General features: G+C 48.8%; 2 protein-coding genes and 1 long non-coding RNA gene across 9 annotated transcripts in view; 2 read left to right on the top strand and 1 right to left on the bottom strand.

Moving 5' to 3' along the window:
- Positions 1–865, top strand: part of USP28 (ubiquitin specific peptidase 28) — a 31473-nt gene extending 30608 nt beyond the window's left edge. For all 7 annotated transcript variants that reach the window (XM_067310290.1, XM_067310294.1, XM_067310292.1 and 4 more), the window contains one exon: positions 517–865. In XM_067310290.1, the coding sequence (XP_067166391.1) occupies positions 517–692 (176 nt within the window). In that variant the 3' untranslated portion in view covers positions 693–865. The remainder of the gene's footprint in view (positions 1–516) is intronic.
- A 4536-nt stretch (positions 866–5401) lies between these two features.
- Positions 5402–6623, bottom strand: CLDN25 (claudin 25). The gene has a single exon (XM_013943497.2). It carries the CDS (start codon positions 6567–6569, stop codon positions 5877–5879), a length of 693 nt encoding a protein of 230 aa, XP_013798951.1. The 5' UTR covers positions 6570–6623; the 3' UTR covers positions 5402–5876.
- A 1309-nt stretch (positions 6624–7932) lies between these two features.
- LOC136994056 (uncharacterized) lies at positions 7933–18268 on the top strand. Its single transcript, XR_010886289.1, has 5 exons — positions 7933–8355; positions 9480–9656; positions 10719–10994; positions 13113–13323; positions 17853–18268. It is a non-coding gene; the product is annotated as an uncharacterized lncRNA (long non-coding RNA).
- The last annotated feature ends 335 nt before the right edge of the window (positions 18269–18603 follow it).

Raw genomic sequence — 18603 nt, 5'->3', positions numbered from 1 at the left:
CTGGAGCTTGTGGTGAGCTCCCAAAGGGCCCTTCTTTACCATGGATTGAATGCTGTCTCTTCTATATGGGCAGACCTGCGCAGGTCTGAGATGTTAAAGGCCATAGCATATGCTCTATTTTGCTTAAATGTAAAGTCAGCATTTGAGTGTAGCCTTGAAACATGCAGTTATTTCCTGAACAGAGAAAATGTAGTATCTTGGTGGCGCTTGGCACTATCCCCAGTGCAGCTAGGTGGCAGTGGAGCTTTCCTCTTTATTGAACCCTTGGTAGTCTCCACACACAAAGAGACAGGACCTGAGGACTGACGAGACCCAGCCCAGCAGCTGGTGCGATGACCCTTCTGTGTCAGCAGACGCTGCTTATCCCTGCGTGCAGGACAAGAGCTGTTTTCAGCTTTGGAAGATCAATCTTGAAAAGGCCTCACAGCTTTTTAGCTTGCAGCCCTTGAACCCTCTGCCATCTGGTCTTTTACTGTTTCAGTGCCATTGACTATCTCGTCCTCTCCCCCTTGACAGCAAACCTGCAGCTGAAGCTGGGCGAGTTGCTCCCCAGGCTCCTTGACTGCTCTGCAGAGGTTATTGTGCTCAAAGAGCCCCCGAAGATCCGGCCCAACTCCCCCTACGACCTCTGCAGCCGCTTTGCAGCCGTGATGGAGTCCATTCATGGGGCCTCAACGGTGACTGTAAAATAGATGGCTGACTTTCCAGCTTGACGTGGTATACTGTAAGCCACCTAACTGCACAGAATCTTTCTGTCAGGCAATATTTCAGTGGGAGAGGGAGGAGGACAGGTGATTTGTATTCAGACCTGTATTCTTTGTATATATGAATGAATAAAAAGCAGTATTGCACTTTTAAGATAAAATGTTATGTGATAATGCAAAGGACATGAACCACTGTACTAATACAACACAATTAAGTAGCTGGCAATACAATCTGCCTTTTATCCCCCAGACTGTATCAGAAGGTTCTTCTGTTTTGGCAACTTTCTAGACTGTCCAGCAGGCAAAATCCCTGGGACTGTGAAAATAGCAGAGCAAGAGACCGGTTCATCTGATGAGCTAAGCTATTAACTGTCGTTGATCTGTCAAACACATTTACATCTTCCTAAATTACATATAAAAGCTATCAAAGATTATCAGTTCAGATCTTGCCAAGCTACTGCTAGCAGAAGTCTGAATTGTGTGACCAGGGAGCAGAGAGGAACGATGGCTCACAGGGTGTATAATATGGGCATTCATGCATGCAGCTGCATATTTTAGTTGAGTGAAGTCAAACAGGCATTTGCCTTTTGTGTTTTAACTGGCAAAAGAAAATATGCAGGGCTCTTCCTCTGAGAAAGGCAAAAGCAAATAATGGCAGTGCCAGGACACAGGACAGAGCTTTAAAGATCGTCTCCTGCGCAATTGTGCTACAGTGATAGCTTACCAGTTAAAGTAAATACCCCCCAAAGGAAATTCCCCTCTCGGATCTGAAAATAAACTTCTTCCTTCCCTCTGGTGGATTTTTAATGTTGGATTAGTGATGATGATAACTACAAAGGCTAGAATCAGCTCTTAGGTTTCTTATTATCCCTCTGTAAAAATGTGCCCCATTTGAATTTCCTTTTCCAGGCAGCCTGTAATTACATTTGAACTATGGCAGTTGTTTCAGCCAAATGTTCCGAGTAAGTGGAGGGGGGGAATCTTGTTTGTTAGGACTATGCAGGTTTTATAAAAGTGCAATAAAAGCATTTGTTCTATTTTAGAATGAAATAGCTCCCTTCATTTTTTTGCTCCATTTTTATACCTTAAGACTCTTCTTGGCCTTAATATGAAGAAAGGGGAGTTTAAAAAAAAAAAAAAAAAAAAAAAAAACACTGTTGACAAAATGATGCAGAAATTTCTGTAGCTTGAGGAAGTTCCAAAACTGCCAAAACAGTGCAAGTGCTAGCTTTACACCTTTGGTCTCTTGTGAAGAAAGCATAGCACTTGGTAGCTCAGGGAGGTCTATCCTGCTGCTGCCAAGACAGTGTGTGGGAATTTTATGTACTGTAACATAGAAATAGATGAGTTTAGTGCCTATGAACATACAGTTGTGTTTGTTCCTCAGAGTTCTTAATGTGTCAGCCCATCACTGATCAGCATCCAAGAAATCTGTCACGAAAAATTTTGAATACAGCAAAGTTTCCAACAGTGTCTTATCATGTTTGTAAACTCTAAAGTAGCCAGGTCATGTTCTGCCCTGGGGTTAAATACGACTCGCAACAAGCATTTGTTGCTGGTTTGTTTTGCAGCTGACACTCTTGTTAGTTGCTGTAACATGAAGGCAAGTTGTAATGTAACTGAGCCTCGTGTGTGTCAGTGCCTATCTTCAGTCCTCTGAAGTTAAATAAGGGTGGGACAGGCCGAGCTGCACTTTGAGTTATTCTGCTGTCTGGTTTTCTGTCTAGGTGTTCTTTCTTTCTGCTCAAGATTAAGTAGTGTACCTGAAGTTTCACATTCTGCCTTGCTGTAAGTTAGCTAAAGGACACACATCTTGAATCCCTGCAGTGTCTGGAGATAACAGCCCATCTCTGAGACGGATCTAGGCACATGGGACAAGTGCAGAGAGAAGAGTGGGGGGGTTTCTGAAGCAGGATAAAGTTCACCCATGGGATGCAGGTGCTATACAGCTCGGGAAGCAGGACTTCCTCAGAAAGGCAGGCAGCAGCTGGTGGAGATGCTGGGACTTGTATCTCCCCTTCTTCACAGTATTTTCCTGTAGACAGTGTTCAGAGAACTTTTCTGCTCACTGTTAATGCTCCATTTCAAGCTGTTCTGCATTAACTTGTGGGTTTTGGAATAGAGAATCTGCCATTGCCAAGCATGCAGCCGTAAATAACGCAGTCACATTAAATTAGTAAAGAGGAGGGAAAAGCAATACTTTCCTGTAGCCAAATTTTCTCAGAGTTTTCTTTATTAACGTAGGACTTGAAACATTTAATTCTCTCCTGAGCTGCTAACATGGTTTCTGCATTATAATGGAACTCTTACCTGCTGCTGCTGGCTGGCATTGCTCTGACAAAATACAGATTTCCTTTCAGCAGCGTAAGGAAGAGAGTGGTCGAAATACTCAAGGGTGAGGTTTTTTGACAAGCTGAAGTCCGATGTTTCTAGGACTTCTTCTTAGTACAAAAATAGTTGTAATTAGCAGAGCTATGTTTGAATGAAAATTGTCAGCAAGGTGCCACTGTTCTGTCAGTTTGTTTTTCCTAGCTGGTTAGGAACAAATAACTCCTGTAGCAGTTGGGGTTCACCTTGTATTCTCCCAAGCATTTTAGAATAAAATGAGACACTGTTACCTAAAGAAATTCAAGCTATCCCTGTGCAAACAGTGAGCCATGCCTGTTACAATTAAGGGGATGTTATGGAGCAAGGGCCACTGCTATTTCAACCTTACTATCTTGTGCTCCACATTGTCTTCATGGAGAGTCCACAGTGGCTCTTTCCAGCAATGTGAGATGATGACACCTCTGTTTTATTTCTTATGGTGCTCATGTTCTGGAGTCTGACTGCAATGTATAAAACCATTCAGCATTTTAAACAGAGATCTTGGCACCACATACTCAGTAACTGTATTCACTCTTCTCAGCTAAGAGATGACTCATAATTTCAAGGTAATTTCTTGCGATACTGTTGCGGCGTTCCAAGCCATTCTCACCTGCAGGTAATTAGGATGTGGTTTGGGAAAGATTCTTGAATTAGGAGAATCCAGTTATTCATGCAGTCATGGGGCAGTATCTTTCCCCTGTTATTTTAAATTGCTACCAGAAATGAAATAACCAACAGGTATGCAAACCGTGCTTTTAAAGAAAAATTGAATGAAGATTTCTCAGGAGTGCAATCCCCAGTGCCCATCAAGTCTAGATGGTTTGGGTCGGGCTTGAAGGGAGGAATGTACTGAAGCTAGAAACCTTTACTCACAGTCTGGTCATCATATTTTTTCCTCCCCCATATTTTCATTTCCCAAGGGTGTGGGTGACAAATTATAGGCAAAATAGAGTCTCTTTGCTTTGTGGGTTTGTCAGACCTTTAGAGGGCAGCTAAAAGTTTGTGTAAATCTTTGAAAAGCACATTCATCTGCCAAGAATGCTACCCTTCTGGCCCCTATATTTTGCCTTGCTTGATCTTCATTATGAAGGACATGGCATGAAACAGAACTCCTGAGTGCCCTCCTCGCCCCTCTTAACTCTGTGCATGACTGACTGCAACCAGCTGAATTGCTATCGTGCTTTAGGGAAGGTAGGAGAGGATGCTTTCAGACCATCAAGTCAACAGCAACAGCAATTCTGGTTTTGTGCATAGGTAGTGGAAAATTGGTGGCTGCAGAACTAGTCCAGAGAGAGAATACGTCAGAATTACTTGTACGTTCTTGACAGGCTCTATTTTTGTTTTGTTTTTAGAGTAATTTCCAGGTTTTGACTGTGTATGTAAGGGTAAATCCAAAGCCCATCATTGTGAATGGGACCTTTTTTATATCTCTGTCTGAGCTGGAGAGCACATCCTGCACAGAAGGAGGGTCCTGCTCACGGAGGGAACGTGCCTCAGCGGAGGCAGCGACTGGCAGATGTGCCAGGCCGGGGGAAGTGGCACTGTTTAGGAAGCTCAGAGCTCTTGGAATCTCTACTGTGGCTTGGCTGCAGTTTTCTGCCATGTCCTAAGTCCAGGCAGCAGGGAAAAACTCTGGGAATAATCTCTTTTCTTTCTCTCTCCCTGCGTACTTCTTTTTCTACTCTTCAGCTTAGCTAGAGCAAAGTGCAAATTACAAAACAGAACTTTTTAAAGAAAAGTGAACTTTGATTCCCAAAGGAATGCTGGTTTTGATGGGGGCTTCCTTCATTTTGATCATGCGACCATGGCTTTTAGTGCAAACGGATTAAAACAGCGGTAAACTCAGCTGTTGAATAGTACTGTAACACTGCCTTTGCTTCTGTCAGGATTCTTGGTATCAGTTCAGCCTGATGTTTGATATTGTTAGTATCACAGAGGCATATAAGCAGGCTTCATTTTTAAAGCCAAATGAAGAAAATGTGGAAGAGATCTTTAAAGAGACCCACAAAATACTGCTTTTGCTTTGTATGCACAGATAAACAGTTCAGCTGTAAAACTTTCTAAATGAAGGTCTGTGGCGCATTTATGACTCTCTCATCTCAGTGATGAGAAAATTAGTCTAGTGAACAGGATGTTGCCACTGGCTTTGTGCCTTTGGAGCACAATTTTTTGGTATCAACTCTTTTTTTTCTTTGATTTCCATCTCTTTTGTTTTCCATCTTTCTTTTTTTTTCTAAGCTTCCCTAGATGAACAAAACTAATATTCAAACTGCAGCATTGCTTCTTAAAGCGCAGACTCTTTATCCTGACTCTTTCCATACATTGTATGAGATGCAATTATATTTTCAGAGCACAAATACATACTGCTGACAACTGAAATAATTTATTTTGAATACATCAAAGTGAAATGGACATTCAAGGAATGAACTTTTTAGTTTGGACATAGATGTTACAATGATTACATTCTTGACTATTGGAAATTTCCGGGGAAATGCTAACATAGTGTAATCAAGAAGTGACTATATTGCAAATGTAACCAGAAATACGAAGTGCTCTTTACTGCTCTATGTTTGCCTTGTTGGCTTAGAATGCTAGGCTCAGTCTGCAAGTGTTGCAGAGAAAGCTGTTGCTCTTAAAAACAAAAAACAGAAACAAACAAACAAAAAAAAGAAATGGACAGACACCCAAGAAGAAAAAAAAATCTGTGACCCTGTCTTAGGAATTAGCAAATCATCCTGTAAAATATGAGAACTGTCTCTGAAATCTGAACAGCCAGGAACTGCACAGGACACTGTGCTGAAAGTCTTAGATTACCAGATCCGCATTTTTGGGGGGTGAGTGGTGGCTCCAAGGTGACATCCCAGCTGGACCTTGCATCGCTGCATGTTGGCGGCAAACTGCTGCAGGCATAGATGGCGTTTCAGTCCTTTTTAAGCAGGTAGTATAGATAAGGAGCAACCCACCTGCTGCAAGGAAAAAGCCAGCAAACCACCCCAGGAATGTTGCCTCCCCGAATTCCCATCTTGGGACAATGTCAGGAATAGTTTCATCCCAGAACTCAAGCACTGTGTTATAGGCGACCCAGGAAACCGGGATGAGGGTCATAATCCCTGACGTGCCAAAAGCTGCTCCTCCAGAAAGCAGTAGCCGTTTCTTTAGTTCAGGTTTCTCTTCATATGTTTTCCAGCAGTCCAACCCCAGACTAGAGAGAACAAATCCAAGAAACCCCAGTCCGTTTGAAAGACACATCAGGATTCGGGACGCCCGCAGGTCCGGGGGCAGAGCAAGGAAGGACTCGTGGGCTTTACACTCCATGGCTCCTTCCTCCTGGATTATGCAGACTTGCCAGAGCCCCATGTTCCAGATCTCCAGTTCATTTAAGTCCAAGTTGAGATTCTTCCAGAGTGGCACAAAAGTCGTAACGCAGGACGAGACCCACCCGAAGAGCGAGAGAAACATTCCACCCAGTTGAACCTTTGTGTTACAGCTCCAAGCCATGCTAATACTGTGTCTGTAATCTGTGCTCTGGCTCCGCTGGTGGGGCTGAGATAAGCGTAGGTGAGCAGAAGCTTTTGGTATTAACACTTCTGAAGCTGTGTTTTTATGGTGTGGATTTCCATGAATATGCTGTTTCAGTTGACAGGCTACTGACAGAGAGCTGCTATTTGTTTCTCACTTTCAGACGAGTACTAGGGGGGGGATTCAAGCTTATACCTCTAATTCCTGGGTGTGGCCACAATCATTTTCATGTCTTGTTGGTTTTACTGTGTTTAAAAGAAAGCGCTCCTGGCTAGGCAGGAAAAACTGGGTACAACGAAGTAAATCTCTGTTCTGGAAAGCCAAGCATCCAACCCCCCATCAGTTCCCCTCTCCCCCTTTACTTCCCCCTCACCACTAAGTGTGTGGCGCTTTGTGGCTTGTGCAACCTGGCTCCCAGCCATGGCCCATAAAGCAGCGTTTCCCTGTCCGAGCTGGGATGCAGGGAGAGTCCAGGACAACTCAGCAGCTCGGCTGGGGCAGAGGGAGCCTGCTAGGAGCCTTGGGCAGCCTGCAGGATTGCAGCAACGCAGGGGTCGTGCTCTGTAGCCACAAAATGATGGATGCTCTGGTGCTGGGGCCAAGTCTGATGTTTCATCTTTACAGCTTTTCCCTTGGGGGCTGCTCAGGTGGCAGCCTAGGCTGCTAAAGCTGAGGCCCTCTCATTGACTTTCCTCTCTGTCCTCTCCATACAGATGGCCGTGGATCACTTCTTGGGGGGCCAGTGGCTGGTATGCAGCAGCAGCATGTGCCTCACTGGGAAAGAAAAAAATCACGAGGGGAATGATAATAGCAGCAAATAACAGAGCAAAGACTGAAGAAATGTGGAGACCAGCATGGGCAAGTGGGGAAGAGAAGGTGCAAGAAGGGCAACAAACCAAGTGAGAAGTGGGTGGGTGCTCTGGGCAGGGCAAAGATAAGCTAGCAGGTTTTTGGCTCTTTGAGGAGGTCATCCCCAGAAGTCCTTGGAGGACAGGGGAGAATTTTTGTTCTGGGCGCAGGCAATGTTGCTTCAAGACAAACTCAACTTGCAAGCAGCAGTGAGTCCGGCTGCCTCACCGTACGCAGGAGGGTTAAGCGAAAGTATGCATATCCTCTGAGCCTCAGAAACCCTGAAGTGAGAGTCTTGGCAGAGAAAGCACCTCCAAATGAGTGGCAGCTCCAGCCACGGCTGGGGCTGGGTGGAGAGAGAACCCTTGAACTGCTGCAGGAGACAGGATACATGAAGGAGAATGCCTCTCCCCTCTTAGCGATTGCAGCTTTACTCTGTTCTCAGGAGGCTTTTAAAGCATCAACCCTTAGTCAGTCATTAAATAAATATCGAAGGAGCTTTTGAGAGCTGCAGCGAGAATTCAATTGTGGCTTGGGACTCCAAAGGGAGGTTGCACCTTTGTCTGCCATTCCAGTGGGTTGCTGGAGGAGCAGAGGAAATTGCGACCTGTTTGCTCAGTGCACAGGTTGGAAGGCTCCCAGCTGTGAAGCACTTTCACAACAAGCTAAGTAACAACAGCAATTGATTTGACTTGAGCACATTTTCTTTGAATAGCGACTTTACAAACAGGCATCAATTAAGTCTTGCAAGCTGCTCCGGAGAGAGAGGCAACTTCTGCTCTGAGCTTAGCTACCCTGCGGCGATGGGTGTGATCTGGGAAGTCAGACTGAATGACCCCGTGTCATGGGAGTGGAGGAGTGGAGCCATGACAAAGTGAGGTCCAAAGATATGTGCCTGCATCAGTGTCAAAGCAAGGTATGGTGAAGTCCTGACTCAGTCCTGCTCTGCTTTTCCGTAGAACATTCTCCCTTCTACACCAGGGAAGAAAACAAGATTTCTAGACTCTCACACTGCTCCTAATAAGTGAGGGGATTTTTTGAAATATAGTAATCTCTGAATTCCTCATGGCCTTTTCCACAGAGAGCAGTCTTCTCATCTCAGCAGCATTGTCAGGAGGGAGCCTTATGTCTCAGACCACCAAGGCTGGGCTGGAAGTGGTTCCTGCTCCAAAGATCTTGTTATTTCTTGTATTGTGGGACTAGTTCCTAATGACACGCTTAGTTCTGCTTCTTCCACACATATTTGCAGATGGACAGAGCAGCGCTTGCTGCTTTGTGGGAAGGCAAAGTGCTCACCCATCATCCAGTGTTTTACTGAGCTCAGCTGGTGAGTGGAGTTACAGCTTGCTGCTGAGTCTGGAGGGAGCACAGTTCTCACCACACTCTCACATACTGCAGTGCACTCACTGCCAAAGGAAACATTTATTTGTGCTTTTCGTGAGTAAAGCCCCATAGAACAAACTTTTGCCTTTGGAGCACCTTGTTGCAGCAGAGGCTGTTACAGGAGAGCAGAGCTCCACGTGATGGATCCCTGCTGTTCTCGAAGGCAGAGATGGAGATCCTAGAAATCTTTGTATTGCACCAGGGACTGGACTTTAGCCTTGCTGTGGTACTTCACATCCTCAGAAAGTGCTTTGCAAACATTTGTCATCAGAACAATGTTGGTCAGTCCCTGGGGTTATCTCTGTGTAAGTGCCAGAGGAAGTGGGACATGGAGGTACAAAACTAGGATGTCAGTTTGGGAAAATTGTACCTGTCATCATTGAAAGAAAATACCCTGCTGTAAAAAAGATAGAAAGAAAAACAAGGGGGTGGGGGGGAGACGGATTTTTTCATCAGGAAAGTCCTACCTTTCTGTTTACACTTGCTTCCCATCTGTCCCCCTGTGCACAGCCACGCAAAGGGGACACAGTGTTGAGCTTTCAGAGTTTCATTTTCATGGGGAGATTAGTGACTAATCTCTCATTCTCTGCCTTCTTTGTTATCAAGAAGGATATTAGGGGGAAAGGTTGATAAATTACTGTTTCTTCTTCATTACAGCAGTGGTGTAGGTGCTGTCATGGTCAAGGATTGGAGTTTAAGCCCCTGGAGTACTCTGTGAATGTGCAGCTCAAATTCGAGGCTTTCAGCCTGGTCCCCGCCATGGACCTTTGCGTGTGGCTAGTGAAAGGAGAACTCAGCCGTGGAAACCCACCCGCTGTGACTCAAACGGACAAGGTGAAATCTGCAGCTGTGGGACGGGAGGGCACGAGGCGTTTGGCGTGGTGCGACTGCCAGGGCTGGCTTTCCGCTATTCACTTGCTTGAAGGATGCTCTTAGACGCTACTCAGCATCTCACAGGATGGGGGGCTGTGCAGCAGAGTCCCCAGAGGAGGACGTGTGGCACTGTGCTGGTTTTTGAAGCACCCAGTCTGCTGAGGTCCTAAAAGGATCTGCCCACAGATTTGGCTGCCTGAATGAGAGCTCTCCTGAAAACCTGCTCCCTCCTCTAAGGGCTGAATGCTTGAACATCAGCCCGGGGACTATGCTGAATGTTTGTAACAGACTGTGTGAGCTTGCTGTAGAGAAAGTGACTTTAGTGCTGGAGGGACTGTCAGTGGGCGGGCTACTGGCCCAGCCATCAGTCAGTTCCTCCATGCCTCCATCTCTAGGATGGAGCTGTTGCAATTTTATCAGTGAGAAATGATTTCCTGGAACATGAACCAGACAAAAGAGGGGAGGTCTTTAAAGAAAGAACACAGGCATTAGAATCTGTTTGTTTTAGTTACAGGTAGTTTTATCTCTTGGGTACACATCCTGCTTTCTGTTCTTTGGCCATGACTGAGGGCTGTTCTGCTTCTGCATTTTCACTGAGGCTCCTACAGTAACAGATCTTGCTCCTCTACTTGTAGTACGTACGTGGCACACATGGTTAGGAAGAAGGTCTCATGTTCTTGCTCTAGCATGGAGAAATTCCCGTAAGGTGTGTTGCCTGCATTTCAGGCTGACACAGTCAGAATCCACAGGCAGGAAGATGAGGTTGCACAAGTCAGTCCTTTCCAAGGCTGAATTCCCTCTGCTCCATTTAAATTGCTGGTCAAACTGCACTTGGCTTTGGCTGGATCAGCCTGAGCTCCTGGTCTTGTAGTCCAGGACTGGGGGATGTCTTGTCTGCAGTCCCTGGGAGGTTATGGTTTCTGGCTGGGGCTCTCAGTGCCATGAGGAGATGGATCACAGGCCCTCTTGAATGTCTCTGGCATCAGAAGCTGATCTGCTGTTGAATGTCTCTGCCTCTGTCAGTGCTATTTGCAGGCAGCAAAGCACGAAGGGGCTGAACCTCTTGCCAGGAACATGAGAGTTGAAGTGACTTACAGGAGCTGTTGAGTGTTCAAATCCCAGCCCTCCTCCCTGGACACAGCCAGGACCCCCCAACAGAGCTTTCCATGACTTGCCTTCTGTTCTTTGTATGACAAATCACTGGTGGGAGACAGCAAAGCTACTGAGCAGGAGCCTCTGCATGGATGCTGGGCCTGGTTTGCTGCTCCACGAGTACTTGCAGGAGCATCACTCATACTCGTAAGTCTGGCTCAAGGCATGACCCTCCCTCTGCCCCTCATCACGGTGTGCCCTTCCTCGGGACTGGCAGCGTTGGGTCTGTGCCAGGTCGTGATGCCTGCCTTGGGATCCCGCTAATCCAGCGGGGAGGAAACTGTCCTCCCTGCTGGCAGCAAGCCACAGGCCCGCGTTGGGCCCATGACCTCAAGAAGTCTGTGTGCAGAAGGGGGATTGCCTTTCCCCGTTCACATTTGCAAGGGGTTCTTGCGGTAGTAAGGAGAGCTGCGGGTGTGACATTAGAGAGGGGGGATGTGTGTGACCGCCACTGTGCAAATATGCTTTTTTCCCCTTCTCTTGCCCTCCATGCTAATGTGCCTCAGCCCCTGCGAGGGAGACTTTGGCCTCCCCAAACCTCTCTGTCGGTTAAGACCTGCCTGCCTGCCCACATGCATTGGCTTTGGACACATCCCCATGCCCCTCGGTCACGTCGGTTGCTAAGCTGCCTCCAGGCCACACAGGTAACTTCTTGTTGCTGGTATTTGAACCAGCAGCCCTGGGCTGCGAGGCCTCAGTGAGGGACACTGCCAGCCCCGAGGCACAGCCCTCGGGGCAGTCACGTAGGAGGAAGTGTATGGCTGTGATTTTATTCCTCCCTGCTCCTCTGCTTGCCAGGTCCCCAAGCACATGCAGGACTCGCTGGTTATCCTGCAGAATAGCTTTAAGCCAGCCAGCCAGGTAATAAATGGAGGCAAACTGTCATCTCCAAAAAGAGGTGGGGTTGAACTGCTCTCTCTAGTCATGGTTTACCTGAACTCTGACTGCAAGTTACAGAAAGACTTAACTGTGCTGTGTTAGTAACCTCGAGCCGTTTAAGGCCCTGGCTATGCAGTTATTTATAACCTCTGTGCTACCTTTGCTATTTTTAACCCTCCTGCTGTAGAGAACCAGCTTTAAATATAACATGGAGCAATCTTTAACAGAGGCACTGCAAGACCTTGAGCCCTGTGTTATCTTTCTCAGGGAAGGGAACAAGGCAACTTCTAGATCTCTGTGCTGCCATGGGCTTAAACACAACAGGGAATTAATTGGTGAAACACACAAACCAGCTAGATGAGGGGGATGTTTTCCAGCCTTTGCTGATGATCCTGTCCCTTAAGCCGGATGGGAAGCTGGGTGTGTCCCAAAGATGAGAACAGGGAAATCCTCCTGTTTGGTAGGAGAGATTCCCGTTAGAGCTGGGAAATCCCTCCCTGTCTTTCCGCAGGGCATCAGGGCAGAACCGTCTCGCTGTGCACAATCGCTAGGGCACAGAGCAACCTGATGCAGCCCCTGCTATTTGCTCTTGCAGCCGCTCCACTGCTTGCTGCATCTGTCCTTCAGCTGGCTTGTGAGCTTTGTGGAGCAGGAGCAGTCTGTCCCCTGTGAGTGCTTGGCTACTGGAGGACATGCACCAGCAGAGCCGCTCACCCGCTGAGGAGCCTCAGGCTGTGGGCTGTCCGTGTGCGGCCCCTGCTCAGGAACCAAACAATCCGGTCCCTGGCTTTTGTTACGAACTGTCACGTTGAGCATGTCCGTGGGCCTCGTGCCTGTTCGCCCCACAGGCCTGCGCTGTGCTGGGAAGGGCCGTGCCGAGCAGCAGTCCTTGGAGCTCAGTCTCGTTCTACATGGGCATGATCTTCCCCATCATTCCCACCAAGGAAGGCACTGCGGCTTCTCCTCAGCCCACGGCTTGGCAGGATGTTTTCCCACTGTCCTTTAAAATCCAAAGTGGAGATGGAGTTGTTGGGCCTTTCCCCAGCTGTTCCCCATTCATGATGGGGAGACAAGATACCAAAGGCCACTGGAGGAGCCAGGAGCCCTGTTTGCCACACCTGTAGTTCCAGCCTGGAAGTCTGCCCTGCTCCACGTGCCAGCTCTTTGCTTTGCTCCACTCGGCTCCTGGGAGGTTTGGGCAGGAGGGCAGAGGGGAAGCCCGGCCAGTGCTGTGCCCACCAGTGCTAGGGGCATGGGGAGACCAGCTCTGAGGGTTCCCATGCAGTGTGTGCGCTCTTTGCCCAAGCCTTCCTGATTAAATCATCTTGAGGTAATTCTGCCTGTCGTTGAGACAGATTAACGGGTGACCTTCTTCTTCTGGAGCAGGATTGGAGGTTGCTGCCAAGCTCCCCTTCCCTCCCATAAGCTCTGGCCACAAAGCCTAGGAGAGGATTTGCATCCAGAACTGATGGGAAGATTCCTGGAGGCAGATGGGACTGTGCTGGGGCAGCCCGAGAGAAGCAGTAGTCGCAAGGAGAGGACATCATCTGCTGGCCTTGCCCGTTCCTGCCTGGCAGGTGCTGTGCCTGGAAATGAGGTAAGTGCCTCACTCTTGAAGGAGTCTGTGAGCAGCTGCTGTGTCGTGGAGACTGCTGGCACCAGCTGGGCAGCCTAGACCTCGTGAAGGGTTTTCCAGGGAGGGAGGACAGTGGCAGGGCAGTGCTGAGGATGGGAGCGGTGGAGTGGGGTAAGGGGAGCTGAGCCATGCCGCCCCCAGGCACGGAGGGCATCTGCAACACCACCCCAGTCTGTTTGGGCTTTCTCTCCCTAGTGTCACTGAGCATTTGATGGTTGGGGCATGCATCCTCTGTGCGTGAGGGGTATGCACCAGGCTGGGGCTGTAGGGGCCACCTTGGAGATCCAGGCAGTGCCAGGACCCTCAGAGGGCTCTGCAGACAGATCATTGAAATCACCAAGGAGGTGAACAGCCTGCATCTCACTGGCAGAGCAGCCAACCCAAGCACTGCTTGTCCCACTGGGACATTGGCAGTAGGTGGCTGTGCAGAGACACCATGGAAATGAGAGCAGTTCTCCCCAGGGAGGTGGGCTGGGTGGGTGACAGTGAATATTTTCCAAAGGCAAATGATACTCAAAAGATGTGCAGAGAGTCCAAGTCCAGAACTCGAGAACTAGCTCCCAAGTGGCCCAGCCAGATTCTTGAGCTGCCCAGCAGTTGGCAGCAAGTGCTCCAGAGAGCCCTGTCCCTATGGGGCAGTGCTTTCCTGCCTAGCTGCCCAGTTTGGAGTTCCAGGAACATGACCTTCCTAACATCTTTCTCCAGGGATTAGCCCTGAGACAGCAGAGTTGACAGGGCAGGAGAGCTCAGAGATGACAGGCACAGAGCAATGCAGGTTTGTCATTCTCCTCCCCTGCCTTTTCAAATTGAGACAACGATCCCAGAGGGTGGAAGGTGGGAAGGGCAGGCTGGGGAGGTGCAGCGGGGAGCAGAGGCACCAGGACTGCGTTGCCTTCACAGGGCTGAGGAGGTCTCCGTCACGTCCATAGAAGTGACTCCAGAGCTATTCAGTTAAGCAGGGGGAGGGACGCGAAGGTCTGCTTTGTCAGGGCTGGTTTATAGCTTGCTCTTGGGAAGTGGCTGATGGTTGTAGGCTGTGTGGTCCACAAAGGGCAGACGAAGAGCTCAGTGGAGTCAGTGCTTCTCCTCATCTTGGGAACTTCTTCTTGTTTACAGCGAAAGTGTGGCCTCTGGGGTTACAGATTTGCCCTTTCTATGCCAGGCTATGGAGAAGTAATTGCATCTGCCCAACAGAGACCCTACATGTGTTGCCTGGAGCAGTAGCAATTTTTGCTTTCTGTTGTCGTGTCTTTGGTTCCCTTCTGGTGCTGTTTGTGACAAAAACCCATCAGGCCAACTGAGTTGCATTGCAGAGATGCAAACATTTTTCTCTTCCCTGACAGAGGAGAGAGGGCCAGGGAAAATGACTCCATCTGAGATAGGCTCCTGCCTGTCTTGGAGAGCCGAAGCTTTGTGTCGCAGAGATCAGGAGCTCAGCCAGACAAATCCATCAGGCAGAGAGCACTACCACTTCCCCTGGCCAGCAGCAGCCCTGTCCAAGTCAGGAGGAGCATTTCCGGAGAACGGTGGGTCTGGAGCTCCCGTATAACCTGGCAAGTTCATTGCAAGGGGGGGAGCGTGACACTATTTTTCATATGGGGCAGCTCAAGTGTTGTGTGTTGGTTTAGACCAGACTGCAAGAAAGGTCTGCCAGAGACTGGGAGGAAAGGACAGAAAGGGTGGGATCCCTGCTGCCCCCCAGCTGGACCATGTGGTGCCCAAGAGCCTGGTGTGGTGCCAGCATCCCCCCATCCTAGTGATGGGTGCGCATAGCCCAGTGCTGCTGCCCGTTGCTGCGCAGAGGCTGGAGGGAGCTCAACTCTCGCTCCTTTGGCTAGCTGTAATCCATGCCTGAGTTCCTGTGCTGTCTGTTAAAGAAATTACACACATGGTTTGGAAAAAAGTCTCTGAACTTAATGAATTGGCAGGAGCTGTTGCCTTAGTATATTAAGGGAAATCTTCTTAAAATGTAGGAGTCTGGGATTTTCAAAAATATTCCTGACTTTATAAAGTGTCTTTCCGCAGACCTGCTGCAACTGTCTTTGTGGGAGTTATGCTGCTCAAACCTGTAGGCTGTTTTGCAACTCCTGCCCTCTTGCTGCTTTTTCTTTTAAAAATGAAGGTTGAAAAACAGGAGAATTTGATCCCCTCCCCCATAGCAAAGGCACATGAAAGCCAGATGTCAGTTCTCAGCTGGCCACTACTGCCCTGAGGAAGAGAATAATTAAGGCAGATAATTATTTCTGAGATAAAGCACTCACCCAAAAGCTTGTTATGGATGACTATTCATCATCGCCCAAATCTGGAGATGCAGAGACAGCAAGGCTCAGTGTGCAGAGGATGATGGGGATATGTGCTGACGGTGATAGTGTTTCACTTTCTCTCTTCTTTCCTCTTTTTTTTGGAAATATTCCTCCTGTTCAGAAGGCTTTTCATTCGCCTGCAGCCAAGATTTGCTGAATCACAAAATGAAATGCCATTAAAACAGGAGGTGGTTTAGAAAAGTTGAGCTCATACAGGCAGGGAGAAGTAAAGCCGTGAGGTTTGTAGCTCACCAGTCACGCGTGGCTCCTTTGCAGAGACAGGGAAGACAGAGTTTCTGTGAGAAGCCTCATTCACAGAGGTTTCCTCTTGGGACTTTCCAGAGTGCATCTACCAGTCTGCTGCTAGACAATTCTCCTACACAGCAGCAGCATACATCCATCACAGAATTTACTTGTTTGCAAATTTTCTGTCCAGCTCCTGGAAGACCCAAGTACCGGGGTCCCAGACCTGTTTTACAGGAGAGAGGCGAATCCTTGTGAGGACTGAGTGGCAGCAACAGAGGATGCTGCGTAAGGCAGCAGGGCCCTTCGCCTTTCCCTTCTGGGGAAGTACCATGTGCTGCTTCAGGCCAGATCCTGCTGCGAGCTCTCCAAGCCTGCAATCTACTGCCATGGCCAATGCTCCATACGTGGGTTATCCCTTGCGGAACCTCCTTGCTGTGCTACCTGCCCTGGCCCAGCGGAGCAGGGTTTGTGTGGCAAGGCTTCCCAATGGTAAACAAATTATCTTTCTGACTGGAATTAAAGCATTTGCCAGGGACAAGGCCAGAACAAAAGTGCAGGTAATCACCAGGAACTGTTGTCCGCTTTGGGCAGCTGCCAGGGCTGCTCCCCGGAAAGGCTGGCTTGCCTTAGCAGGACGTGGCAAAGCCCCCAGGAGGAAGTCACCTCCTTCCTTCCCTCAGCCTGTGCAATGCAATTAATGTTGTGTAATTGGCTTAGCCATCTGGTGCCACCCCGTAGCCTCCCCGCACCCGGCCAGCACAGGGTGTTCCAGCTTGCCCTCAGCTCCATCACCCACGTGCACGTTGTCAGGAGAGGATGGTTCCTCAGCTGGACCAGATCCCCAGCATCTCCCAGAGACCACGACTGCTCTCTGCGAGGGCTCATCATTTCTCAGGTCTGCAGGGTAAAGCCTTAAGATTGTGCAGCTCCGGCTCTGCAGGGAGGAGCCCTGCAGGGGCTGAACAAGAGTGTTTCACAGCTTCTCTGGGTCTTCCAGCTTCTGCTTCCAGCTCAAGAGAGAAATGGGGGCCAGAGGGCTGGAGAACAGAGGGCTCCTAAATTTTAATCCCCATTGATGACACTGGCCATATTGCTTAGCCTCTGGCTGTCTGGTGTTTGGAATGAAGACAATCTCTTCCACCTGCAGGGAGACTGAATTTCACAAGGTCTGCAAAGTTATGCTGCATTTCCTCTGTGGAAGGACTATGGTTCCAAACTGCTGCTAGATCTGGCTGAGGAATTTCTGATTTTGGAGTAACTGTGGGTTTTTTGTTTTTTTCCACAATTTACTTTCAATCTGAAAGTGCTGGGAATGCTTGGCAAACTGATTAGGAGTGAGAGGTTTGTACTGCTCAACATCAGTAACAGCAATTCAGTCAGGGCCATGGGCCTTGCTTACTCTATAGGAAGGGCACTTGTGCAAGTAAACCACATGCTCTCCTTGCTCGGGGCTGCTGTCCAAGTGCTTTATGTTTGTACCCCTCTGACTACCTTGAGAAAGACGAGAGCACTTTGAAGGCTTTTCATAGAGGAGAACTGCTTCACAGGAAGGCAGCACCCCGCAGAGGGAACTTGGCAGCCGTTTAACACCCTAGTGTAGAAAGTGAGGAAGCAGCAGTACCACACTGAAATGCAGGGGAAATGCAGATAAGAGGGTCTGGTCTGTGTGGGGCTCAGTCTTACGGCCCTTTCAAGACAGGGTCTCTCATTCCAGGACTTAAAAGCACCAGTGCAAGAAGGCTGGGCTGGCCCCATCATCTGTCAGGGTGAGATCTATGACTCTGCTAGGTCGATCTAATGGCTTGTGGCTGCAAGCAGGGGCCCTTCCCCAGCCATCCCTTTCCTTGCACCCACATCTCAACCCACTTACTGTTTTATTTCTGCCAACTCAGCTCCCTGAACTTGCTCACTTTGTATCGTGCTTCTCTATCTGTGATGTAGGCATCGTACCTGTCTCCACCTGGAAGTGGCTGGGTGATGTTAAACACAGGCGAGCTGGTCTGTCATTACTGTCACAGGAGCTGTGTGCCCCTGTGAGACAGAAGGTGGGAAACGACTTACCAAGCTGTGCCGAACGGGTCTCGGTGTAGCATGGTTCCCACAGACGGTGCTAACGACGGTGCTGCTGAGGCGGCGAGCTCTCGGGGAAGGACGCGCGACGCAGACCCCAGGCAGAGGGGAGTTACAGGACGAAATGCGGCAGAGTGCCTGGGGATTCTCCCAGCACGCTGAGACGTCTGCCCCCGGCCCCCGATGCTGTTTGCACTTCTGAGTAGCATTTTGGGTCTCATCCAACTTCCCTTTCTATGAAAACTGTATTTAAATAAACATCACCTTTTCAAGTGGGTGGAACATGATCTCTAGACAATGTGCTGAGGCTCTATTGACGTCACTAAGACAAGCAAGGGATTTGGGTCTGTTTTCCATCAATGAAACTCTTAAAAAATAAAAAAATAAAAAACCACTTCAGGCAAACAGAGGGGCTGTCATTAGTGAATGGCCTGTCACCCCCGCCCCCTGCCAAAGCAATCACACAGCATGACAAGCTCGGGAGCCTCATCTGCTGAGGATTTACGCTGTGCTTTGCTAATCCCCTCCCGAGCCCCTGTGTTGCCCCCTGCCCGGATTGTGGCTCAGCTCTGTGCAAAGAAGTGTTTTACGGGCTAATGAAAAAGTCAGGAGTTCATTTAGG

This window comes from Apteryx mantelli, chromosome 23 (assembly GCF_036417845.1).
Source record: "Apteryx mantelli isolate bAptMan1 chromosome 23, bAptMan1.hap1, whole genome shotgun sequence".
Lineage (NCBI taxonomy): Eukaryota > Metazoa > Chordata > Aves > Apterygiformes > Apterygidae > Apteryx > Apteryx mantelli.
Note: the sequence above shows the minus strand (reverse complement) of the source record. Positions and strands in the feature narration are given on the sequence as shown.